Source organism: Chaetomium tenue (assembly GCF_020726465.1).
Source record: "Chaetomium tenue strain MPI-SDFR-AT-0079 chromosome Unknown F5144scaffold_5, whole genome shotgun sequence".
Lineage (NCBI taxonomy): Eukaryota > Fungi > Ascomycota > Sordariomycetes > Sordariales > Chaetomiaceae > Chaetomium > Chaetomium tenue.
The window spans coordinates 4,268,000-4,292,174 of NW_027117333.1; the positions used below are offsets into that span (position 1 = coordinate 4,268,000).

At 55.9% G+C, this 24,175-nt stretch overlaps 8 protein-coding genes across 8 annotated transcripts; 4 read left to right on the plus strand and 4 right to left on the minus strand.

The window, feature by feature from the left end:
* Positions 1-655: 655 nt before the first annotated feature.
* Positions 656-2,913, plus strand: F5144DRAFT_323759 (uncharacterized protein). The gene is made up of 2 exons (XM_066784068.1): positions 656-1,384; positions 1,445-2,913. The coding sequence occupies exons 1-2, from the start codon at positions 956-958 to the stop codon at positions 2,729-2,731; spliced, it is 1,716 nt and encodes a 571-aa protein (XP_066642137.1). The 5' UTR covers positions 656-955; the 3' UTR covers positions 2,732-2,913.
* Positions 2,914-4,188: 1,275 nt separating this feature from the next.
* On the plus strand, positions 4,189-6,408 carry F5144DRAFT_580029 (uncharacterized protein). Its single transcript, XM_066789348.1, has 2 exons — positions 4,189-5,705; positions 5,767-6,408. Exons 1-2 carry the CDS (start codon positions 4,410-4,412, stop codon positions 5,989-5,991), a joined length of 1,521 nt encoding a protein of 506 aa, XP_066642138.1. The 5' UTR covers positions 4,189-4,409; the 3' UTR covers positions 5,992-6,408.
* A 454-nt stretch (positions 6,409-6,862) lies between these two features.
* On the plus strand, positions 6,863-10,088 carry F5144DRAFT_580030 (uncharacterized protein). The gene has a single exon (XM_066789349.1). The coding sequence runs from the start codon at positions 7,310-7,312 to the stop codon at positions 9,713-9,715; it is 2,406 nt and encodes an 801-aa protein (XP_066642139.1). The 5' UTR covers positions 6,863-7,309; the 3' UTR covers positions 9,716-10,088.
* A 556-nt stretch (positions 10,089-10,644) lies between these two features.
* On the plus strand, positions 10,645-12,507 carry F5144DRAFT_604885 (uncharacterized protein; the record flags this gene model as incomplete). The annotated part of the gene is made up of 3 exons (XM_066791382.1): positions 10,645-11,409; positions 11,476-12,268; positions 12,323-12,507. The coding sequence occupies 3 exons, from the start codon at positions 10,645-10,647 to the stop codon at positions 12,505-12,507; spliced, it is 1,743 nt and encodes a 580-aa protein (XP_066642140.1).
* A 277-nt stretch (positions 12,508-12,784) lies between these two features.
* F5144DRAFT_323792 (uncharacterized protein) lies at positions 12,785-14,426 on the minus strand. Its single transcript, XM_066784069.1, has one exon. The coding sequence runs from the start codon at positions 14,265-14,267 to the stop codon at positions 13,002-13,004; it is 1,266 nt and encodes a 421-aa protein (XP_066642141.1). The 5' UTR covers positions 14,268-14,426; the 3' UTR covers positions 12,785-13,001.
* A 772-nt stretch (positions 14,427-15,198) lies between these two features.
* Positions 15,199-17,524, minus strand: F5144DRAFT_323951 (uncharacterized protein). The gene is made up of 5 exons (XM_066784072.1): positions 17,355-17,524; positions 17,228-17,298; positions 16,962-17,168; positions 15,292-16,890; positions 15,199-15,225 (listed from the first exon to the last, which is right to left on the minus strand). The coding sequence occupies exons 1-4, from the start codon at positions 17,433-17,435 to the stop codon at positions 15,507-15,509; spliced, it is 1,743 nt and encodes a 580-aa protein (XP_066642142.1). The 5' UTR covers positions 17,436-17,524; the 3' UTR covers positions 15,199-15,225; positions 15,292-15,506.
* A 930-nt stretch (positions 17,525-18,454) lies between these two features.
* Positions 18,455-19,008, minus strand: F5144DRAFT_323851 (uncharacterized protein). Its single transcript, XM_066784070.1, has one exon. It carries the CDS (start codon positions 18,921-18,923, stop codon positions 18,615-18,617), a length of 309 nt encoding a protein of 102 aa, XP_066642143.1. The 5' UTR covers positions 18,924-19,008; the 3' UTR covers positions 18,455-18,614.
* Positions 19,009-20,668, minus strand: F5144DRAFT_323870 (WD40-repeat-containing domain protein). The gene has a single exon (XM_066784071.1). The coding sequence runs from the start codon at positions 20,306-20,308 to the stop codon at positions 19,094-19,096; it is 1,215 nt and encodes a 404-aa protein (XP_066642144.1). The 5' UTR covers positions 20,309-20,668; the 3' UTR covers positions 19,009-19,093.
* Positions 20,669-24,175: the final 3,507 nt, after the last annotated feature.

Sequence of the window (24,175 nt, forward strand, 5' to 3'; positions counted from 1 at the left end):
AGCACCGTCATCCACCATCCTACTCTCAGTTAAGGTCCTGACACTCGGTTTCAGGGGAGTGAATGGGTGGTTGACGTTGCTGATTGGGGCCTTGGATAGGTACCTAGATAGCTACATATGTATGCACCTACCCACCTTAGGTATGTAGGTAAGCAGATCTGAACCCCTCCCCCACCTTGCAGACCGTTGTGCAGGGCATTCCGCCTGTCTCTCTGCTCCAACATCGCTTCCAACTTCGATGCCCAAAGGCGGTGGTGCGCGAACTATGGTCGCGCCTCGTCCCCACCGAGTTGTGAAAAAGGAAATTCGCTGTGTCTGTAAGGCGGTCTCGAGTCCTATAGGACAACGGGATTGATGTGCTGGCCCTCTACCAACCTAACGCTTACAATTCCCGATGAAACTGTACCTTCGCTTCTCCGATTACCTTCCAGCTGTCACCTCTCTCGTCCGTCACCTTGGGAGGCCGCGTTTTGAAGCCGCATCCCTCATCCCAATCGGCCGGGTACTGGTGCTACCTGCCAGCCGCGCTCTCCTCTGACCAAGGTATTCTTTCGGTTTTTTTGTCCAAACCTATTCGCCTTCTCGCCATTTGGACAGGGGTTGGTCAGGGCTTCATTGCTTGCAGCCTTGGTCTACCTTTGCGCACCTGGATGGTAGAACGAGGCAGTGTCCGCGCCCCCCGTCACGTTCTGCCTTGCAAGGTCTAGTGACCATCCCTTAACTCTTTCAATTCATAAGGTTCTTGTGCCCCATACCCAGCCTGCCACCCTTTTCGTTTCTCTGATTTCATTTGTGTCTGGAATCTCGAACTCTAGAGCTAGAGTTCGTCTTAACTTTTTCCACTCATCCTAACTCCTCTTTCCTTTACCTTGTCTTATACTGCTCTCGGGGCGTTTTGTCGCGAACTGTTATAATTCGCAGGCCGACTTCGGCAGCCTCGTGCCTCAAAACCACCATGCCCCAGGGTTCAAAACGCAAATACACCTCGTACCGGGAACCCTCTCATCGCATGGGGCCACAAACCGGCGCGACCACCGGCCGTCTCGTTGTGCCCACCGCTGAGACCCAGGAACTATACAACAAATGGCGACAAGCCTATGAGGAAGGGCTCAACGAAGAGTCTTTGAGACAGATGCAGAACATGCACGCTGGCCATCTCCAACCCCCCTCGCCGTCTCGAGCAACTTCGTCACGGTCGCCCTCCAATGCGAGCACTACCTACTCCGTCTCACATGCGATGGGTGAGATGGATGTTGGAGATCAGTCACAAACCAGGAAGCAGAAACCCGGCCGCCGGGGGCCGTTAAACCCGATAAAGCAGCTGAGGGCGAATTTGATGCGCAAGATAGGCGCCTGCCCTGACTGTCGGGAACGCAGAGTCTCAGTAAGACAGCCTTGCTCAACTTCCCCCTTTTTATCACCACTGTTACTGACCGCCTGCTAGTGCAACCATCATGTACTCACCCTCTTCGAACAAGCGTATCAAGCCGCCAAGCAAAAGACCACCAGCCCACCCGTGAATGCCAACTTCCTTACCGAGCCTACCCCTCCATATCAAACACGCCTCGGTAGCCCGGCCGACCTCGCCGGTGTGGGGGGTGGACAAAACCCCATTGGCGACCTGCCGTATCATCATCTTCCGGACAACCCTCCAGGTGTGATGGATGACGGCCTCCTGGACTTCGACTTGTCACAGAACACCCAATTCAACCCTCGACCGGACCTGGCGCCGATTCTGTCCATATTTCCAGACTCACAGGTGCCGGAATCCAACCCAACCATTCAATACACGCTTATTCCTGGGCCCCAGGGGCCCCAGCCCGTGGCAATCGGCAAACAGTTCGCGCCGTTCAGCCAGCACTGGGTTTGCCTTGGGGGAAACTACACATCTGGCCTTCCGCATTGCGGTCAGCAATTTCCCAATCTACCAGCCCTGGAGCAACACTTCGCGGCTGATCATGCCCGCCTTTACGGGCAGTATCACACATGGGGTTGCAGCGGCTGCCGATACCAGGAGTCCTGCATTCCAGCTACAAATCATCGTTGCATCCAATGCCAAAAGCCATCCCAGTGGGAAATGTGGTACTGGGGCACGGTTGACGACCCGTCGGCGCCTCCGTCGGTAGTTCCCGGTCTGAGTATAAGTCAGGGCGAGTCACTGTCTGGGCCTTCCTCCCAGGCTAGCCACTCCGTCCAGCACCCTAACCCCTCCACGACTTACAACAATACTTACCTGTTCTCGCCCGGGGGTTATGGATATGGGTATGGCGGCGGCCAGTCCCACATGTCCACACCCGCAATTCCAACCCCAACGGCGGACGCGAAACTCACTTGCCATCCCTGCAAGCCGCTCATCTCTGGCATGTGTTTTTCGAAACTGTGTCATTTGAAACGCGCCGGCAAAACGATATTTCTCCGGCGAGTCTGCCCCGCGGTGATCGTCCTCACTGTCTCTGTGCTCGCCCTCATCGCCCGCGGCGTGTCCCCTGCCTCAAACCACCACCATTTCGTCGACGGGGTCGACCCCATCTGGGATCTCCTCCGGCTTGTCATGTACAACGGCCACCCAAGCATCCCCCAGCTGTCCGCTGTCTGCATTGCTGCCGGCTTGGCCGGGACCTGGTTGTTTTGGCATGTCATGGATAAGATGATGCAACCGTCGGACGCACAGGTGTGTTCCTTGCGACCCCGTCTCGTATCCGTGTTGGAGGTCTTGCGGGCGGTATGCTAACTGCGCCGGCGTTTTTAGCAAGATGAGCGGCGGTTTCAAATGCGTGCTGTTACTGACGTTTCTGTTTTTGTTCTTGGGAGAGTTGGATCAGAGCCTGTAACGATTGATGTTGCTTAGCGGGCGGGTTGGTCTTCTTCTCTTCTTCTTGTTTCGAAGCATGATACTGAACCACAAAAGAGCAGTAAAAGGGTTGCGAATCGTTCGGTTTCTCTGCTCAACTATACCACATCTTTTCTTTTAGTCCCTTTATCGTTGTCGTTTTGCATATGCCAAGCCTGTTGTCAGATTTGTGTGTTCTGTTGTCGTTATGCATTTTCGCTTGGGTTTTCTTGCACGCTTTTAACTATTGGTCTTGCGGCTCGCATGTATTTATCTCTCTTCCATTGTCTTGGTCATTTTAGGCGTCTGGAGTTTTACGAATACGTTACAGCCCACGGGGGCAGCGGAACCCTAGACCTCAAGGGCGGGTTGCCCACACCCGCAAGGGATACAAAACGTTTGGCGGAAATGTTTTGTGACGAACCTGCCTAGGATCCTATCCTGTTAGGGTTCAGTGAAGGTAATCTTGCAAAGGATGCTTAGGTTCGGTGCAGCCAAAAGGTGCACAACAATAGACTTGTCTCAACAGTAGGCTTGCGAGCTTGTAGCGAACTGTAGTTGTGATTGCTAACTGGAGAACTCCCAGAGCTCTCCAGAACGAGTGACTATATACTATCTAGGCCCCTAGGTACCTTCGTACCTCTTCCCTTGGGAACGTGAGGAACGGTGGTCGTTCTTCTCGTTCCTTATAGAGGAACCTCAGGAACGGTGGCCGTTCCTTTCGTTCCTTATAGAGGAACCTCAGGAACGGTAGCCGTTCCCCTCGTTCCTCTGCTGATTGGTCCGGGACCCATCTTTAATGATTGGCTAGGGACGCTTCCCACGCGCCCTCCATCGGGACCCTGCATGCGGCCATAACCGTGACATGTTTGGATACAGGCACTCGGCAGGCTAGCGTGTAAGTAGGGAACAGCATATAATACACGCATATTAGGAGTGTACTACGTCGATGTTGAGCTATTCATCGAGCGTACCATCCCCAACTCGTCGAGCGGGCAGGCGTTTTGCATCTCGTTGCAAAAGACGTTCGTGTCTAGCCCCCTGACACACAAATCTCAGATGTAAATACATACTTGAACGATCCCTCCAAAACGGCGACCAAAACGACAGCAGCATTCATAACAAGATCACGCTTGTAAACAGAGATTGCTTCTTTTGGTCTTTAGTTGCTTTAATACTGGGAAAAAAATGTCGGACTTGGTACGTTGACAGAACTATCTCGCGGTAAAGGTGCTGTAACGTCTTGATGTTGTTGCATTGTATGAGAGAACGAGAAGAGTTGGGTTGCGAGAGAAAAGTTGAGAAGGATATATTGTTTGTTAAACAGATGGATACACGTGTTATTGTGCAGACCGTAAAACAACCACACTCTCGTACCTTATTTCTTTTCCTTTCTTTCTCTTCTTCCTTTTTTTTTTCTTTCTCTTTTTCCTCAGTACTGTGGAGGCTAACCTTGTGTTGTTTTGCTGTTGAACAAAACAAAACCTGAGTACATGTACCTAGCAACCAAGAACAACAACAAAACATCACACCACTCCAGCCAGCGTCGCTATATCTCGCTCAGCGAGGCAAAACTACAATGTACCGTTCCGCCGCGGCAATCGAAGGCTGGTTGTCGCAATTCGACATCCACTCCAAGCGCAAACGACCGACCCCTCTTCAGTGTCGCAGCATGTCGTCGAAGAAACGCAAGCTCGATGCCGATGTCGACCTCAACCATGTCCAGGGCCCGATGCCATGCTCGTCGCGGCCACCGCGGACAGCAGGCTTCGATCCCTCGAAGTCGATCCCACTGCACGCTCCGGCACCATCCTCAATTCTCTCCTCGGCATCGCAGCCCGGCATCTCTGTCCCCCCAAACAAGACCGCCACGACTAAGCGGTCATCCAGCCCGGTCAGGAACACCGATAGTCTTCGGTATCTTGACAAGCCGGTCATATATGGGCACCTCCGCGACGCGAAACAACTCCCTGCCGATGCGGCTACGCTTTGGAATGCCGTGTACCCAGTGGTTAAATTTACCACTTGTATCTTCCCAACCGAGATTCGGAGCGAGATCAGCAGCCTCTATCTGTACGCGCTGCCGGAGCGCATCTTTGGAACCACCTCGGCAAAAGAGAGCAAAACACGGAAGGGCTTGGGAGAAGACGCTAGAAAAAACACTAGCCTAGACAGCACAATCACCATGCAAGACGAGTTCCCCGACCAGCTTCCCGCCGTCTGGGCCTTCGCTCGGGCCAGTACTCAACCATCCGTGACACCGCAACGGCTGGCTCTAGCCGAGTTCCTCGCAGCCCGGAATATCAACCGCGAAACCTGGCGGTGCATGGACGGCAAGTACTCCGAGGCGGCGTGGAACAGCAGGGTACACGAGCCGTTGCTAGACCTGGCGCTGTTTCGTCACGGCCCACACGTAGGATACGTGAACGCCACGTCTGCCAAGATCCGTCCCGCCTTTATGCCGTCTCTCTCCACTGGGAAGGCGATTGCAGAGGGGAAGATGGTCGACTTCGTTATGACGAGATGTCTTGACTACAAGGACCCCGTCGCTGCCGATGCTGAACTTGATGTTGCTATCCGAGCAAAGTTGCAACGTCAACCAGACAGCTGGCCCCTGACAGTCAACCAGACCGACTATACGCCATTGACCCGTTCACCCGTGGCAGTGGCCATCGGAACGAAGGCCCTCGCCCTCGATGCGTCTATGGAAGAGGGACGCGTGCAGTTTGCTGTATGGACGGCGGCTTGGCACCGAAGGATGGAGGCACTCGGGATCGGAAATCGCGGGCAAACCCCGCTACCGACCTTGCCATTGATACTAACAATGGGCCATGAGTGGACACTTTACTTTGCTTGTGATCGAGGGACCACAATCGTATGCTACTCTCTCCCCTTGCTGAGGTTCGAACGGAAAGCAGCCACTAACGAGAGAATAGGAAATCCTTCGCGCAATGGACATTGGATCCACCAACGATCTGGAGGGCGTCTACAAGCTTCTTGATGTGTTACGGCTACTAGCGGATTGGATTGATGATGTGTTTTATCAATGGGCGGTCTCTGCTTTTATACCACGGGTCGACGAGGCCTCAAAGAGGGACAACCCGAAGGAATCGGGTAACCCAGGCCCAGGTGCCGAGAAGGAGACGGCCGTTTCGGACTAACATACATAGCCCCAACCCTATTCATGTCAATTAACTGTAGTTAAATCTATCGCGTTTATCCATACTCCGGACAGCGCTCTGTGGAATGCCATCGTGTCGGTGACGAGGCGGAGGATCGGGATGGATGGATTGACTCAATTGAATGTGGGGTTGCACAGACCAGGACCGGGGGAATCTGACACACACTGCGCCAAGAGCAGCTCTGAATCCTCGTCGGTCAGCCTTGTCAAAAGCCCTTTGCTCGCCGTCCTGCGCATCGCTCCCCTTCCGTGAGGATATCATCAACTGCAATTACATGCGTTACAATTCTGATGCCGCCTAACTAGTCGAAAAAAAAGTGAAGATAAACATTGGCCTTTAATGTTCACCTGGGATGGCCGCCAGAAACTGTCTTCAAAAGCACTTGCTGAGCACTTGTGCGGGACAGGAGTGACACCCGAAGAGCACCTTCCGCGATAGGCCGGCGGGAATTGTCGATTGACTCATCCAATGTTGGCCAATTGGGTTCGTCGTCATCACAATGCCGCTGTTCCTGGGTCAGACTGGAGGGTCCCTGGGAACGGCGGGGTGTGGGGCAATGACCTGGTGAGAACCGCTCGCCGTGTTCTGCAACCATGCAGGTTGCTTCTCCGCCGCGGCTGGATGGTCACTGGTACGAAGGATTCAGAATTTAATGTAGGATCCCATGGTGAATCAGAAGTGCCAAAAGATCTCCAGTTCGTGGCGGCGCAGAAAAATACCAAGCCCCAGGTACCCGTCCCATCATCCACCCTGAAAAGCGCTATTCCTGATTCGGCTCGCCGAAATGCTGGGGGGAGACAACCTTCTCGCTGCGCCTTGGAGTCCCGACCTGGTGCAGCAACTCTTGTTACCAAGGGAAGTGAAATATCGGCCTGACTCCTTCGGACGCGTTTTTGCCTTTTCTTCCTTTTCTTTTCCATCGAACAATCGGAATTTGTTAGTGCAATTGCCCGACTGCTGTCAAGCCCTTTTTTTTTCGGTGGCACAGTCATCTTGGCCCTTTGTTGCCTGAGAGAGAGACCTTCAACTTCGAAGACGATCTTTCTGCCTTGGCCAGCATTTCCTCTTGGACAAACTCGGCGAAATCCGAGTTGCCAGAATTGGTTATCGTTGCCACGCAATCCCGCCTCCATTGCAAGCAGGGCCACCACCCACATTGGATTCCCAAAGAAACACCATCAACACCATTTCGTTGCAGGCGTCTAAACCAAGGCTTACGGATCTTGGTAATAATTTCGGCATCCCTGACGCCGGTTTGTTTCTCACTCCGCCCGACCACCCTGATACATCCGTACCGATGACCGGCATGGCCCGACACGGCTCCGTCGGTGCCTTCAGCGGGTTCTCCGTTTGCCAACCGGCACTCGGAGCTTCCCTGCAGTGGCTCCCCGCGATTGGCACCGCGGAACTCGACGACATGATCAACGCCTTCCTTCCTGGCCCCGCCTCTATCCAGGACAAGCGTGCTCACATCTCCATGGACTTCTTTGAGTTCTCCCGGCAGACCGGCGAGAACTTCAAGTTCTACCCCGTTCCTTCGGGGTCCTTCACTCCGGTGACCGCCTCGCCGGCCACCTCCGCCCTCTACGACTCGGGCTACGCATCGAGCTTCAACCACTCTCCTGTCCTGTCCGAGCAGGGCTCCTGGACCCAGTCTCCTGCGCCATTTGCCCCTGCGGCATCTGGGTCTAAGCCGCGTTCTTCTGCATCCAAGAGGTCCAGCACCTCTAGCTCACGGCAACAGACAGTGGACTTTGCCAGCCACCCCGGAATGCGTATACTCACGAAGGATGGCCGTGATGTGACGAACTCGGCTTCCCGAGGTTGCAAGACCAAGGAGCAGCGGGATCACGCCCATCTGATGCGGATCATCAAGGCGTGCGATGCCTGCAAGAAGAAGAAGGTCCGCTGCGACCCCAGCCACAGGAAGCGGAACGCTTCGCAGACGTCCGCGACGCAAACCGAGCAGAAGCCCGCCAAGAAGGCAAAGAAAGCAGATGAGCCAGCCCCCGTAGCAGTGGCCAATGCGGCAGCCGACTTCACTGCTGCAGACCCTTTTGCGGCCGAGTCCCTCTCCTTCCCATCCTTCGATGTCGGCTACCCCCAAGACTCTGAGGAGTTCTGGAACGAATTCGTTGCCCTCGACCAGGAGCCAGTCGCGATTGCTCCCGCATCCACCATTGACGACTTCTTTTTCGACTCATTCACCGACGTCCAAAGCTTCTTCTCGCCAACCCCTGGCTCCACCGCGACTTCACCCTCTCATATCCTCACGCCAATTACGCCAGAACGCTCTGACGCATCACCGGCCATTGCATCTGAATACGCAATTGGCGTCCCTGGCGAGTTCTCGCTCGAGGACCCGGCCGTTCCTTATCTCAACCCGGGTGTCGCCCATGGCACCAACTACCTGGACTTCAACCTTTATTCGCCAGGCCCTGAGGTGTTTGACGAAGACCCTGTTCTCCAGATGAGAGACCTCGGGAGCCTACAACATTCTCCACAATCGACTAGCCCGGGAACACAACATTCCGCTCAAGTCTCTCCCACATTGACGTCCGGTGTTTCCCAGACCAGATCAACCGGCGAACCACATGGTGGTGAGAATCACACAGTCACCGCCGCGGTTCATGATGATGTCTGGTATTATGATCCTGGGGACACGCTCCACGACAAACCACAGCCCAGCGCCCATCACTCACCCACGAACCTGCAGTTGAGCACCAATCACGATAGGGTAATCGACGACGGAGATGGCAGCTACAGCCGCTACAGGCATATTTCTGGTGGCAACTCGGACGCCTTTGCTACTCTCACCGTCCAGTCATCAGTTTCTCAGTCCTCGGCACCGACCGTACTCAGCAGCGTCACCAGCACTGTGGTTGCCAATGTCACCCAGTCGTCGGTTAGTCCGACCAGGGCACCTCGACCCAGGAGGGTAACATCAGCATCAGCACCCCCTGGAGGCTCGTTGGCACCGCCCGTTCGCCGCTCGCCTGCCTCGACCAAGGTTTCTCAGCATGGCAAGCTTGACGTGTATGCTAAGGCATCGCCGTCGACTGCCGCGCCTGGCCGTGGATCGTTAGGGCGTACAATCGAAACGGCAACCGAGACGGCCTTCCAGCAATCCCACAAGGTCGTTGGCAGCACCGCACGCGCTAGTTCGCTACGCTTCGTGCAGAGCTGCACAAAGGGCTTCAAGTCGCAACAACTTGTGACTCGCCGTGCACCCGGATTGCCCACCCCCGAAGAGGAACAACATGCCGCGCAGCAGGCCACTGCTGCAGTCAATGCCACTTTGGCTACCATGTTGTTCTCGACCCTGCCGAAGCGGCGCGACGTCGCTGGGGAAGATGTGAATCTCAACGCATTCTTCTTCCAGCTTGCCGTGTTCGGTCTTGTCTCTTTCCTCTGTGCCTCTGCCTTGCAAGCACACCTGGCAAATCAAGTCAACCTCGTCAACATCCTTGCCATCACAAGCATCTCACTGGCCCGGCTAGCACCTCGGTGCTCCGGGCCGTCGAGCGCGACATGGGTCGCCTCGGAACCCTTGCAACCGCCGACGCCTTCTGGCATCCTCAACAACGTCAAGTTGAAAGTCCAGTCGGTCGTCACGGGCCTGGAAGATCTCAAGTCTTCCGGGTCTTGGCGGGCGAGAAGCTCCATGCCTCGCCTGCCAACGGTGCGACTGCTGAGGCTATAAGCCACGGTGGTCCGGCGAGTGTTCCGATATGTTTGTGATGGCTTATGTTTGTTAGCGAGTGCATTTTGACTATGATACCCCGGGTCGGATTTGAGACATGTGGTCGTCCTCTTCTCTTCAATGTGTATACTATGTTCAGGGCTTGCTCCATGCCCAGCAAAGGAGCTTGGTTTGTGGTATGAGGTTGAGGTTGAGGAGAGGACGGCTAAGCGGGATGTGAGGCCTGACTCGAGGGACGATGCTCTGTTTTCCTGTCCTTGTTTCCGTGCAGGTATTTAGTGCTCGCTCTTCGGGCTTGACAATTGAAGGTCCTCCCAGACCACTGAAAACTTAAACAAGATTGCTCCCTCGTCTGTTGTGATTGTTCTTCCCATCGCTCCTTGCCTCCCATCCTTCTGGATCCCCCTTCATCGATTCCAGTTGGAAGGAGATATGCAACAAAGCAGGTTCCCATGTATGTAATACTTCGAGTTTCCACTTCTGCACAAGTGCATAACCTAAAGTCCTGAACAATTTTTGCCACGGCCCACTTTTCCTCCCCCTAGTCACCGATTTCTGCACTCCGTCTTATAATAAATAATAGGTACATTTGTGTTGTCATGTACCTTACCTGGAATCGACGCCCTTGAAACTTGCATGAAAGAGACATCACAAACGTCACTTAGAAGTGATCTCGACTCAAAACCGCGAGGCAAAAGCCTGGAAACGCTTGGTTTCCTTTCCTCTCAATACCGAGGTTCTGTGAAAGGTCACCACCGGCAGCCGCCCTTCAATTTTGATACGTTGTTCATGTTTTCCCATCCACGGTACACTTCGTACTCGACGGCAACGTACGTTATTTGCTCACTACCTGAGTTTCGTCTCGAAAGTGACTTGGATGGGTTGTGAATAAGGGCAGTAAGGTTTTGGAACCGTCTCATGTGGTGAAAATGGCAACCACGTTCTTCAACATGGTTTCGGCCATCCGCCTCAAAACCACGGCGTTCCTGCAGTCGCTCTTTCTGTTTCCCTTCAACACCGCTCTACAAGTGGTTCAACTTTTTCCCAATTTTCGCCAAACAAACCCACCCATCCTTCCTTGTTCGACCCCGAGTTCGAGTTCTGCTTCATCCTCGCAAGAAGCCCGCAACACCACCGTTGGGGACGGCGGTCGCAACAGTGACGACGACATGGCGGCCATCTCATCCGCGACTGTGCCGCGGGGCCAACATGCACCGGCTTCCAAAATTATCTCGGCTCTTCCACGCACTCCTCCCGGTACAAAGGCGAACCACTTGTTGAAGACGGCTTCGCCAAAGGACGTCGACGATCAGCTCCGTCGCGATATCTCCCGTTTGAAGCTCAACAAGGCCGATACAGCAGCCGAAACGCCGCCCAATCCGCTCAAAGATGTGGTAAATGGCGGCGCTGGTAACAGCGTAGAGAATGGAGTCGGCAAGCAAGTCACGCAGAACGACGCACTGCTGCAGCAATTTGGTCCGGACAGCATCAGCGACAGTGTTGCCGGTGAGGTCACGCGAACGCTTCCGGTCCCTCTGACGCATACAGTTTCTCAAACTAGTAAGTTGAAAGAAACCACGACGACCATTCAGCTGGACGGCGCCGCTGTGCACATTCGGGACAAGGTCGAGACGCCTGAGCAGGCAGCCGAGAGGGCCATGCATAGCCGGTTTATGAGGGAGGCTTTGGATATGGTAAGCACCCAACTGTTTCCCCTTGACTTGAGAGAGGCGGTTCGTTGAAGCCAAACATATTTGTAGGCCAGACTTGCCCTCAAAACCAACGAGACCCCCGTCGGCTGCGTGCTCGTCTACAAGGGGCGGGTCATCGCCAGAGGCATGAACGCAACGAACGTCACTCGTAATGGAACGAGGCATGCCGAACTCATGGCGATCTCTGCTTTGTTATCTTATTTGCCCAAGTCCGACCTCGAGTCTAAGACCAACGCGTCCCAAGAAAAGGGCGCCGGAGCTAGATTGCCTCTCGGCGACAAGACCAACGGAGCACAAGCCATGGAGGAAACTAGCACCTGGGGGGACGTGGACCCCAAGGATGGCCACCTTTATCCGTACGGGCAAAAGCTTCACCCCTCCCCTCGCGTGGATCCATCCGTCATCACTGAATGCACATTATACGTCACGGTCGAGCCGTGCGTCATGTGTGCTTCGTTGCTTCGCCAGTTCGGGATCAAGAAGGTTTACTTCGGCGCCGTCAACGACAAGTTCGGCGGTACCGGTGGTGTGTTTCGGATCCACAAGAACTCACCCTACACCATGGCCTCGGCGCCTCCTTCGCCTGTGCCCCAGAACGGCAAGGGTATCGCGAGGCCAGTTCTCGAGCGCCGCCCGGCTTCCACGGATATCGTCCCAGAGGAACACACGCCGGCCAACGAGACTAAAAACGGCGACAGTCTTGTTCCTTTTCCCATTGAAACATCTAGGCTCCCCGGAGATGGCGGTAATATTGAGAGGGGATACGAGGCCGAGGGAGGATGGGGCCGTGACGAGGCCGTGACGCTTCTCAGGCAGTTTTACGTACAAGAGAACAACCGAGGTGGGTGGTTAATTCCTTTGTGTATCTGACTCGTGTTTACTAATATTCTTATAGCCCCAGTACCGAGAAAGAAAGAAGGCCGAGCTGCCCGTTTAGCGGCGATGATGGAACGCGATGGCCAGGCGGGCGGCCCTGCAGACGCCGGCGACGGTGCGAAGTCACAGGATAACTCCGGCACGAATACGCCCGTCATTGAGGAGTCGCGCACCGAGATTGTAGTCGAGGCTATCGCCGTCTAGCTGTCTTACAGTTTCGAAGGTGGTAAGAACCGGGAGATATAAGCACCAGCCAACATGCTGCACTGCCATTCGCGTACTCCCCGAACCTGGGCACAAGGTCCGCCCAAACCTCAGCCTTTTGATAACTGCCTAAGATTGTTTCATTTTCAACAGTTGGGTCAGGTTGCTGCCGCAGTCGCAGTAAGAGAAAGGTACACAGACCCCTACCGCGCGTCTGGCAAGGTTGATATGTTAATACTCGTGTTTGCAGACAACAGCGGCCTTCACGAAAAGGGTACATGATCGGCCGCCGCATAAGTTGGAGTTTTGGCATTGTATCGAAGTATGATTTATTACGTTGTCCACCTGAGTTGGGGTGCACATCCCCGTGTTATTGGTTTGCTATATCTAGCGGCAATCGCCGGCGCCTCGCATGATAGAGCATTTCCTTTCCATAGACGTCGCTACACGGTCACAAACTGGCGTGCCGCCGATTTCTGCAAACCTCCTTCTCCTTAACCCTGACGATGCGGCCCCCTCATGCCCCCTTCAAGCGCCGCAATAACTTCCTCTCCCCACACCTTCGCACCCCCCGCCCGCCCCTTCCCGGCCTCCTCGGAGAAACTGACCCGCTCCGTCCACCACTCCAGCCAATGCTCCGCCCTCGCCCCCTCCTCCGCGCGGAACAGACCTGCGCTGACGTCAATGAGATCAGGCCGGAACGTGTCGTGCCAGAAGACGGTCGCGCCGCACACAGCGCAGAACTCGCGCGCCCGACCGGGAGAGGAGTCATATTCTTTGAGTGGGACGCCGGCTGGGAGGTGGGAAAAGTCTAACGGTTGGTAGGTGGCGTGATTTAGACCGGAGGGGGGAGGAGAAGGAGGAGGAAAGAGAGGTGAAGGGGCTGCGGGGACACTGCTGCTGCTGCTGCTGCTGCCGCGGATGGCGATGTTGCGGCGGGGGATGAATGCCCAGGTCTGGATTTCAAAACCCGAGGTTAGGCGGCAGGGCTGGCAGGCACAGGTCCCGGCTAGGTAGCGGTAGGGGATATGGGCGTGGGCGTTGTTTGCTTGAGGGGGGGAGAGGATTGAGGAGCTGTTGGCCTCGGTGTTGGTGTGGATACTGGTGTTCGTGGGCCGGAGGTACCACTTCTCGTGGGAGGCGTTGAGAATGGTGGGAAGGGGGGTGGCGGTGTAGGGGAGGAGGAGGTCGGGGTACGGAGAATTGGGGTTGAGAGGGGAGGGGGAGGCGCGGGTTATGAGCAAGGTGATGGAGGTGCAGTGGCATGAGGCGCGGAGGGTATCGTTGTTGTTCTCGTCCGGTGGCGGTGGTGAGTTGGTGTCATGGGAGGGTTGGAGTGCTTGAAGCCAATGTGAGAGGCCACCGTCGTTGGTGGCGTTGGTGTGCTGGTGGTGGGACGTCTCAGGGAGACGGCTTGGCGCCGGCGCATCGATGATGGTGCCTGTCGCTACCTCCCATTTCCATTCTTCGGACGGTGCGGTAGGAGATGGGTGTCGGGTGCGGAAGATGTGGCATCCACAAGTGGAACAGAAGTATCTGGTCGATGCCGGGGAGACAGAGTAGCTCTCCAGTCCAGTGGTAGATGGAGGAGAAGAGATGGGGGTATAGGAGGTACACAGAAGGCCTGTCGAGTGGCGGCAACTGTCACAGTGGCAGAGTGACAGGTTTGAGAAGACGTCCTGGGTGTTCCGTGGTGTGAGTACCTGCTTTGCGGCGTTGCAGTGGCAGGTGATGGTGATGGTGTGGTGTGCGGAGTCCATTGCAGGTGCCTTATTCAAGGAGATCCGATGTTGAAGTTAAAAAAGAAAGAAAAGACAAGAAACAGCCCAAGTGTCACAGATAGGTAACCGAGAACCTTAGGCACTTACACCAACTGCAACTTCCATCATTCGGCGGGGCATGTTCCGCTATAAATACCTTCCTTCGCCAGATGCACGGCCTAATTTTCAGCCGGTGCCCCGCCATCTCATCATGGTAAGATGTATGTAGGGACATACGGTAGACACCTGAGGCTGCCTAGATGAGCCTGAAGCATCAACCCACAATTTTGTTCGTTCAACTTTACCAATTCCCCAAATATGGACACGGCAGCTGGAGAGCAGCAGTTGCCCGCGATGGCTTCGAATCCATGCACTTACACGCACAAGTACTGTCCACTGCCTGACACGCAGCGCAATATCACGACCCCTCCAAATCGATAATCAGCACCCCGCAGGGCAACTACCGGGTGGTCACCTAGGTAGCTCTACGGGGCGCTGTTCAAGTCGGTGGGCAACGGCAGCCGAAGGAGAGGGCAGGGTTAACTCGTCAAAGCCAAGTTGTACTGGACAAGATGACGGGGAGGAAGGCCGAGCACACACACACCATTTGCTCGTTTCCATGACACTTGAGTCACGGGTCCTCAACCTAAGCGAAGAGTATATCAACAACATCAATTGGTCTCGAGGCATCGGCTATGAGGGACGGTATCATCCTGGCTAGCAACACTAAGCCGCCCGGAAGCGTCAGGGCCCTCGCTTGCCGTTGCCGTTGCCACCACCCGAGGCATTCGTCAACTCGAGCTTGGGCCGTTCCCAGCTAACGAAGAACCCAACGACGCAGTTCTTTCACGAGGGTCGGAATTCTATCGGCTAGGCGACGGAGCACGACTTTCTGGGCCCCAATGCCTCATCATCGAACGGCTACAAACTGAGAGCATCATCTTCCTCGTTCTCACAACTACCGAAGGTTAGCAGCGACCCAGGCTTCGGGTTCCAAGTGACCTACCGGCCTTCAGGCGCGTACCTAAGAGTACTTGAGGTTCATTTTGGGCGCCTCACAACTAAAGCTCCGTCACGGCTCGCTTGTTTGTCAGCCACCCAGGGCCGGTGGCTGTGGAACGGCGTGGTGGGATGGTAACACTGCTGCGCGAACGTTGGGTCATGTACTTTGTGGAAAATTCGACCGAAATACATCGCAAGCATCCCCTGCAGATACGCGTGGCAACTAATTCACTTCTGCTAGGCCGTCTTCTCGGCCCGGCCTGTCGCAACGGCCGTGTCCTTATCTGAACTCACCGTCTGGCCGTCGATCTTCTCTGTTACTCCCTCGGCGTCAGACACTGACGGGTTCGGGGTATTGCGCCAGAAATCCTTCTTTCCCTTCGCCAGCCGCCCCATCCAGGGGGGCATGATACCGCCCTCGGTCCGCCACGTCCATGGCTCCTTGAGCTCCTTGTTAGGGGGCACAATGCGGCCACCCGACGCCTTTTCGATGATCCACACCAGGGAATTGATCAGGATGTAGAGGCAAATCCCGGCAATCAACCCATCGGCGATGGAGTAGGTGAAGGGCATGATGGCGATGGTCAAGAAGGCCGGCAGCGAGTCTCCGAGGTACTTCCAGTTGATGTCGGTCACGGCCTGGACCATCATGGAGCCGACTAGCACAAGCACGCAACCGGTTGCCCACGGCGGGATCGAGGCGAAGATGGGCGCAAAGAAGATGGAGATGAAAAAGCAGAAGCCCGCTGACATTGCCGTCAAACCCGTCTTGCCGCCTTCGCCGATACCCGCGCCAGACTCCACAAAGGCAGTAACTGGTGGAGTTCCCAACACGGCGCCGATCGAAATGGTGAGCGAGTCGACCATGTACGCCCAGGTCGACCCTTCAAAGTCCTGAGTGACAGGATCGACAAGGTCGGCATAGCGAGCCATGGAGTAAAGGGTGCCCGTGGTATCCAGAATGTCGACGTAAAGGAAGGTCACTAGCGCGAGGCCAAACTGCCCACCATAATGGCTCACATCCCAACGCTGGACGTTCAGGACCTTTTGAATCGGATGGAAGTCGACCACCTTTCTGAAGAAGTCGAAATTGGCGTCTCCGAGCTCAGTATAGGGGAAGTAGGTGACGGGCGTGGTGCGGGGCCAAGAGATGACAGAAACGAGGATGATGCCGGCGATGATGGCGCCCTTGACCCGGTACATCATCAGCATGACGGTGAAGACGCCGCCACAGAATATTCCGATCCACATCATAGGGCTGCGCATTTTGACACTGTCTGGGCATTGCCCATCGGCATCTCGAAGCTCGTCAAGGCATCCCGCCAAGGCGATGGGTACCGATGTGCCGCCGACAATGAGACCGATTCCCTCGGCATACGTCAAACCGATAAGAGTGAGGAAGAGCCCAATACCAACACTTGTGGCCAGTTTGATGCAGCGGGGGATGGCACGAGCGAGCCATTGCCGCAAGCCGAGAATCGCAAGGCCGAAGAAAATGAAACCTTCGATAAAGATGGCCGTCAAGGCGACCTCGAACGGGACCGGCCCCGTTCCATGTTTCCCGACAACCGTATAAGCAAAATACGCGTTCAATCCCATACCGGGGGCGATTCCCACGGGTCTACCAACAACGTCGCGTTAGCAGGTTACCTTTTTAACTCGACATACTAAACCACAGGAAGTTCGACGTACAGATTGGCAAAAAGCCCCATACAGAAGGTTCCCATGGCGGCCACGGCGGCGGTAGCTGTGACAAGGTCTTTCTTGATGTCGGCTTTGCAGAGGAGGTACTGGGTGTCATTGTCACAGGGGATAATCGACTTTGCATTTGCGGATTCGTTGCACACACAGGTGCCTCCGCTGTCGGAAACGATGCTAGCATTGACGGCAATGATGTACCTGTGAACAGTGTCAGTATCATCAGCTCCAGAAATCCACATTGCGCCCAGCGGACTCACGCCATGGCAAAGAAGGTTGCGAGACCGGCACGCAGCTCGGTAAAGAAGTACGACCCTTTTCTCTCCTTGGGCTGTTGGGCAGCCTTTAGCATCGTTCCCAACACCTGACACTGTCCGAAGTGCTCACATGTCCACATCCATCAAGCTTGAACCAGCGACCGACCGGGCCAGTGGCGATCCGCCGGTTGGTGTTTTCGATCCAACCCATAATGCCGAATTCTTTGAGCAACCAGTCACGATGAAGAGTTGGAGTGTTGTGTGCTGTGTGAGATGGATTGTTTGAAGGTAAGTCGGGGAGACAGCGAAGCTTTCAGCAAGCCCGACTTGGGAGAGAGCGTTGCTGAGGAACTCGAGCTTTTGCGATGGTTGTGGGTGGCAACCCAACCTTTAATACCGGCGCGAACCGGGACTCGGGGGCCTTTGGCGCGACCCGGGGTTTAAGTGGGATGGATGGATGGATGGATGGGAAAAAATTCGCGAAAATCTCTTATCTGTGGTAGACCACCACAGGGACAAGCTTCCGAGTAAGTTATGGAGCAGCGCGTTCAGACTTGGCAGAGTGGACATGGGGGAGGTGTTTCGAGAAAGAGCTGAACGTATGTACTGAAACCCCCACACGCTGATATCTCCCTAGAAACGACTCTTCCCCGGCGAGTGCCCGACAGACTTGTTGACGAACACACAGCTGCCGCCGGCTTCCTTGTCACCACTCAGAAAAGGACGAACATACGGGGAACCCTCGCCGCTAGTGCTCGATGAGATCGCCCTCCTTCCCAGCGTCACATCCAGAACAATTCCCATTTCCGGGTACTGATTTGGATCAGACGTACATACACGAGACCTTGTTTACGAGATGTTTCCTCTTCAAGAAGCCCCTGCATGTGACGAAGGAAGATTGATTGGATAAACAGTCCCATTGTTGGACAAGCTCGACAAATCTCTCTCATCAACAATATCTTGAGACACTGGGGCACCGCCGATTGCCTCGGCCGGCTATCCTGGTAATCCCCACTGCTCACATGCTGTGCTAACCCAAAGAAGGTCCCTTCATGCACAACAACCGCCATCCCGCTGATAGGCCGCCACCACCACGCGAGACCCTGCCTTATCAGTTGGGACGAGGCTCGGACACCAGACGGCGCCCCCCGGCCCGCTAAACGTGCGGTCCCGTCCGACCGCCAATCCGACACCAGGGCGGCGCCGATACTCGAGAGATTTCGGTATCCGGCTTATTCCTCTTCCTGACCGCAGCTGGTTGCGGTTTGTGAGGAATGTCGTGGTTGGTTCATTGTGGCCGTGCTGAGCACAACCCGAGTGGAGTGGGGGTTTACCTTGCTGTGCCACTCAGGGCTGGATGAACTCGTGCTGGGATGGGCCCGGCTCGCTGTTATCGGGATGATTGTCTCATCTCATGTTGTCGGGCCGAGCCCCCTAACTGGCAACTGCCCCTCTTGACAACCAACAACCGAGTTGTCAGTGGAGTGCGCGACTGACCATGGCGGTGTTCAATGTTCGGGAAGTAACTCGGGTAACTATCTTCCCGGGATGTCATGCTGATAACTAATGGCTCAATTGCCTCAAAATGTAAACAGTTCGTTGGTTCACGATGGATACGAGGGACTGATCCGGACCCAGCTGGACCTAACACTATTAATACAGAAAAACGCCTTGTAAGATGGAATGAATTTGGTATCATCGCGAATAATCAATCTTGCCGAGTTCCCATCCGTTATGCCTTTCTAGATGTTACCCAGCCACCCAGGTACCCGTTGTCGCCTTGAATGGTCGTACATCATCATGCACCGGTATATCACGCTGTTCTACTCTACCTTCGGGGCCCAGCCCCCAAAGGCCAACCGCGTCCCTTCATGATGTGATAATCTCAAATAACTGCAGCATCCCGGCGTGATCCCCGATCGCTAACCGTGTCCCCTCACTGTTGAACGCTGCCGCCGTGATGGTCTCTCCCGTCCACGCAAACTCGCCTCTGAACTTCCCCGTCTGGACGTCCATGACATCAAAACCTTCCTCATTCCGGCAGGCCAGGTACCTGCAGTCCGGCGAGACTGAGAGCGGCCACCCCTCGTTCACGCGCACCGCGTTCAGGTTGTAGTTGTGCACCCTCCCCGTCTCCAGAAACCACAGCACCACATCCCTCCCCCACACCGTCACCACCAGCTTCCCATCCTTGGACACCTGCATTATGCTGGCCGGCGCCCTCGCCCCGATCTCCACCCTTTGCAGCGTCCTCCTCGTCTCCACATCCGTCACTCTCAAATACCCATCCTTGCCCGCGCTGACCAGCGCCCGCCCGCCGCTCTCCCACAGCGGCAAAAACGCGAGCTTGGTGACCTCATCCGAATGGCACATGATGGTCGACCCCGTACGAATATAGCCGTCCTTGTTCTTGGGCATCCCAAGCACAACCATACGGCTCGCATCCCGCGACGACACTCCCACCAGCACCTCCCCGTCGGGGCTCCACGCCACGGGCGCGCGAATCGCCACGTCCTGCTTCAGCAGCCGCTCCTTGCGGCCCAGGTCATACACCTCGAGCCGGGGCAGCAGCGCGCCGTATGACTCGGTATACGACGACGACGAATTCCCCGCGGGGATCAGCGAGGGGCACGCGACGATGAAGTCGGCGACACCCGGTTTCAGGGCGAAGCCGCCGCGGACGCGCAGGCCGTGGCTCGAGAGCATGGTCGACGCGCTGGCGAGCCGCTGGCCGGTGCCGGCGTGCCACGCGCTCAGGCCGAAGGGCCCGTCGGGGGTCACGCACCGCGTGTTGATGGACTTGGGCACCAGGGCGGCGAGGTGCGAGTCCGACGCCGTGAAGGTCAGCTGCATGATCTCGGCTTCTATGTGCGACCGCACCTCGACCGACTTGATGAAGACCATGGTGGTGAGATTCTCGGGCGGGCCGAGTGGTTCATCCTCGGGCGGGTCGTCCCATCGCCTGGATCGGCTACTGGTGCTTTGCTGATCTGAGGAGGGGGCGAGGGAGGAGGAGGCGAGGGATGGGGGAACATCGAGGCTGGCCTCGAGGTCGGCTGTGAAGCGGGGTGGGAGGTCGGTCATGGTGATATTTTTAAAAGTATTGTGAGGAGGGTTGATGAGATCGAGGTTGTCCTCGGTGGTGGGAAAGGGGGAAGGGAGGGAGGAGGTTGGACGTTGTTGACGCGGTTTGTACAAGCTTGCGCAGGCTTGCGCGGGAGGTGACAGGTTAAACTACAACTCGGGTTACTTGTACATTTGGGCTAGGGTTGCACCGCGGAGACCACTCAATGTCACGATGGTCATGAGTTGTTTATGGGATGCAGGTACACTGGCTTGATGGGGGCTGGGTTCGCAGTCCATCCAACGGGAGCCGCACCTACAAGGGTTGATCGCTGCGGTTCTTGCTTGGTTTAATCGTCGGGGCAGACCCCAGGGCGGAATTGAGTGAGAATTGCCCGGGCAGGGTTTATCCATTGGCAGTTACACAAGTCCCGCACCGACGCGATCCATCCGGCACTGCCCGTCGCGCAGTTGGCGCCTGTGTGTTCTTTTTTAGTTCTCCCGTGGGTCAATGTTTGGGGTTGCCCGCGGGGGAACAGGCCTAGAAAATCTACAATTGCCCGCCAAGAGGCGCTGTTGCAAGCAGTGTCTTGTGGTAGCCTAACCACCTACTTTGCCGAGTATCCGAAAAGAAGTTGAGCACCCCCAGCCGAACCAGAAACGTACAAATGGGATTTGGTCTGCAGAGACAGGAAATATAGAAAATGAACAAAGTGAATCTTGGTGTAGTGTATTGCTCCAGAAAGCAAAGGGTGACAGGGAATAGGTAATTGGCAACCCGTCCTGATAGCATTTACCCCTTTTCATGAAGAGACGAGGCTCTGTGATCCCTAAAAGAATGGCCCAAGGGTTGCACAACACCGCAACAGTGGAGTCCCGCCATCTCGATCTTGACCAAGTCCCGGCCGCGAGCCCGCCAGAACCGACCGACTACCTGCTGTTGATATGCTGGATGGCCGCAAGCCACTTTTGCTCATCCGCCCTGGAACATTGTTGTTAGCATCTAAGAATAAATCCGGAATAGGACAGACCACTCACTTGTCGAACTTGAGGAGCTTCCCCAGCACCGGCACCAGCTGCGCCCGCAACCTGTTGTCCTTCTGCTCCAGGAACTGCAACAGAATTGTCTTCAAGTACATGGCGTCCTGGCTGCCACCGCCTTGCTGGGATCCGGAGCCGTTCAAACTGCCGGACCGGGTCGAGTCTATGGAACTCCGCCCCGAGCTGGCAACAACCGGCGACGACAGCTTCGCCTGCAGCGCCTTGGACTCCTTGGAGAGCTTGTCGTAGCGCAGTCGGTAGTCATCCAATGCCCGTCGCAGCTCGCCATTCTTCTTTTCCGTATCCCGGACCTGCTGCTCCGACCCGTCGAGCGTCGACCTCAGATTCGACACGGTAGTCCGCATCTCGGTGACCTCGGCCCCGGCCCGCTCCTCGTACGCCTCCAGCTCCTCCCTCCTCCGCCGCCACTCGCGCTCCTTCTGCTCCAAATCGTCCTTTTCGCTCGCAAGCGCCTTGACTTCGCGTTCGAGATCCCGGACCTTCTGCCTCAGTTCCTCCGTCTCCCTGGTCTTGCGCCGCGCCAGCGCGCTGGATTCGTCTTCGAGCCGGTCGCGCTCCTCGACGGCGGCATCCATCTTGGCGCGCATGTCGCGCACCTTGGCGTCGGCACGCTCATCCACGTCAGCGAGCAGGCGGCGCATGGTCTCGGCCTCGCGCGTACGCTCGCCGAGCATCTTGCGCGCCTCGGCCAGCTCCTCGTCCAGGCTCTCGCACTGCGACTGGCTCTCCTTGAGCTGGATGCTCAATTCCGCCGTCTGGTCGCGCATGCTACCCAGGAGGTTTTGCGCGTTGGTGTACTGGTTGGTCTTGAGCCCCAATTCTTCTCGGAGAACTTCCTGTTCCTTTTTGAGGCGGGTTGCTTCGTCTTCGAGTTCGCGGATGCGTGGCCGTAGCTTAGCGGCCTCGTCTTGCACTCGCTGGAGTTCGCGCGAGGCCTTCTCTTCTCTGGCTGAGATCTCGATCTTTTCGGCTTCTGAGCGGCGGAGGTCGCGGCCGGCCACGCGCTTCTCATCTTCGAGGCGCAGGCGTGCGTTTGCTTCTTGCGATACCTTCTCGTGCAGTGTCTTGATCTCACCCTCGCGATCGGTGGCGAGGCGTTGTGCCCTGGAGAGTTCCGTCTTCAGCTCCTTCTCGCGCTTTTCGAGGTTACGTAACTCGGTGTTCTTCGCTGTTAGTTCTTCCCGTGTGGTCTTGAGTGCGGCCGAGTCTTGCCGCAGGCTCTTCAGTTCGGGTTGGGCTTTCTGGAGGACTTCTCTAAGCGAGGTGAGATCTTTGTACCGAGTCTGAGCTAGCTGTTGCGCGGCAGCCAGATCAGACTGTAGTGTTGAGGACTTCATGTTGAGGTTCTCAAACTCTTCCTTCAAAGACTCGTGTTCGATTTGAAGTTCGCTGCTGTCCTTGGCTGCTGCTGCTGAAAATTCGGCCTCCTTCTCGAGCTCTGAGATACGCTCTTGCAATGCCTTCTTCTCGGCTTCGAACTCCTTGATCCTCTCCTTTGCCTCGACGTGATCCTGGCCAATTACCATCAAATTCTCTTGGAGGTTCTCAATCTCCTCGCGCAGGTCTTCTTCCGTCTTGCGTTGTTTTGATAGCTTCTCAATCCGTTGGTCCTTGTCTGCCAGTTCTTCCTGCAGACGACTCAACTCCGCTTGAAGTTCCTCGCTTGTTGAGCCTTCCTCCGGCGATGCGGGCCGTTGATCGGTTGTTGACGCCTCGCTCGGGGCGGGTTCTACTGCGGTAGCCGCGGTAGACGCGCCGCCCTTCTTCTTTTTCTTATTCCTCTTCTTACCACCACCACCACCACCACCGCCACCACCACCACCACCGCCACCACCACCTGACGGGGGCGCAAGGCCACTCGCCTGAGCTGGCGTCGGGGTTGCCGATGGAGCGACCACTGTCTGTGCGGATTGGATTTTCTTGTTGAGCTCGCCGATCTTGGATTCATCCTGGGCCTTGGTCTTCTTCAATGCCTCGATTTCCGAAGTGAGGGTCTTGATCTTCTGGTCGAGGGAAGACTTGGCCTCCCCGGCCTTCTTCAGGTCGGTTTCCAGTTCCTTGTTTCGAGAAGTAGAGGTGGTAAGCTGTGTAGTCTTCTCCTTGATCGTCGCGGCTGCCTCGCCCTTGGCCTTTTCGGCTTGCACCTCGAGATCCTTCAGCTTCGTTTGTGCCTTATCGAGGCGTTCGGTGAGCGTCGAGATCTCCATGTTCCTAGCCTCTAATTGTGTTTCGACAGAGGCCTTTACTGCGACGGCGTCTTTCGCTTCGCTTAATTCCCTGGCTGTATTCTCAAGGCTCTCGACAAGGCCAGCGCTGTTCTCCTTGGCGAGAGAAAGTTCATCCGTCAACGTTTTGACTTCAGCCTGGAGCTGTTCCACCTCTTCCGACTTTTTGCGGATCTCGGCCTGCAGTTGAGGAATCTCGTCGTCATACGAAAAGAAGTTCTCCCCGTCTTTGCCTTCCGCCCCTGCATCTGTTGGCGATTTATCCTCCATCTTCATGGGCCCCGCCTCGGTGGCATGTGCCGCATCGTCCGACTTTGACGCGAGGGCCTTCTCCGACTGAGCGGTCTTCAGGGCAGCGAGTTCCTCCTTCAAGGCCCCCAGCGCCAGACTAGACTCCTCCGCCTTTTTCTTGTAGTCATCCTTTTCGGCGGTGACGCGCTTGAGCTCTCCCATCACCATGTCGCCTTTCAGGTTGATCTGATTCAAGTACTCGACCAGGGCTTCGGGGTCCTTGATAGAGGTGAGCGGGGTGTTCTCCTTGAGGGCCTTCTCGAACGGTTCTATGGATGTCGCCCGACTGTGCGCAATACGGTATGATCGA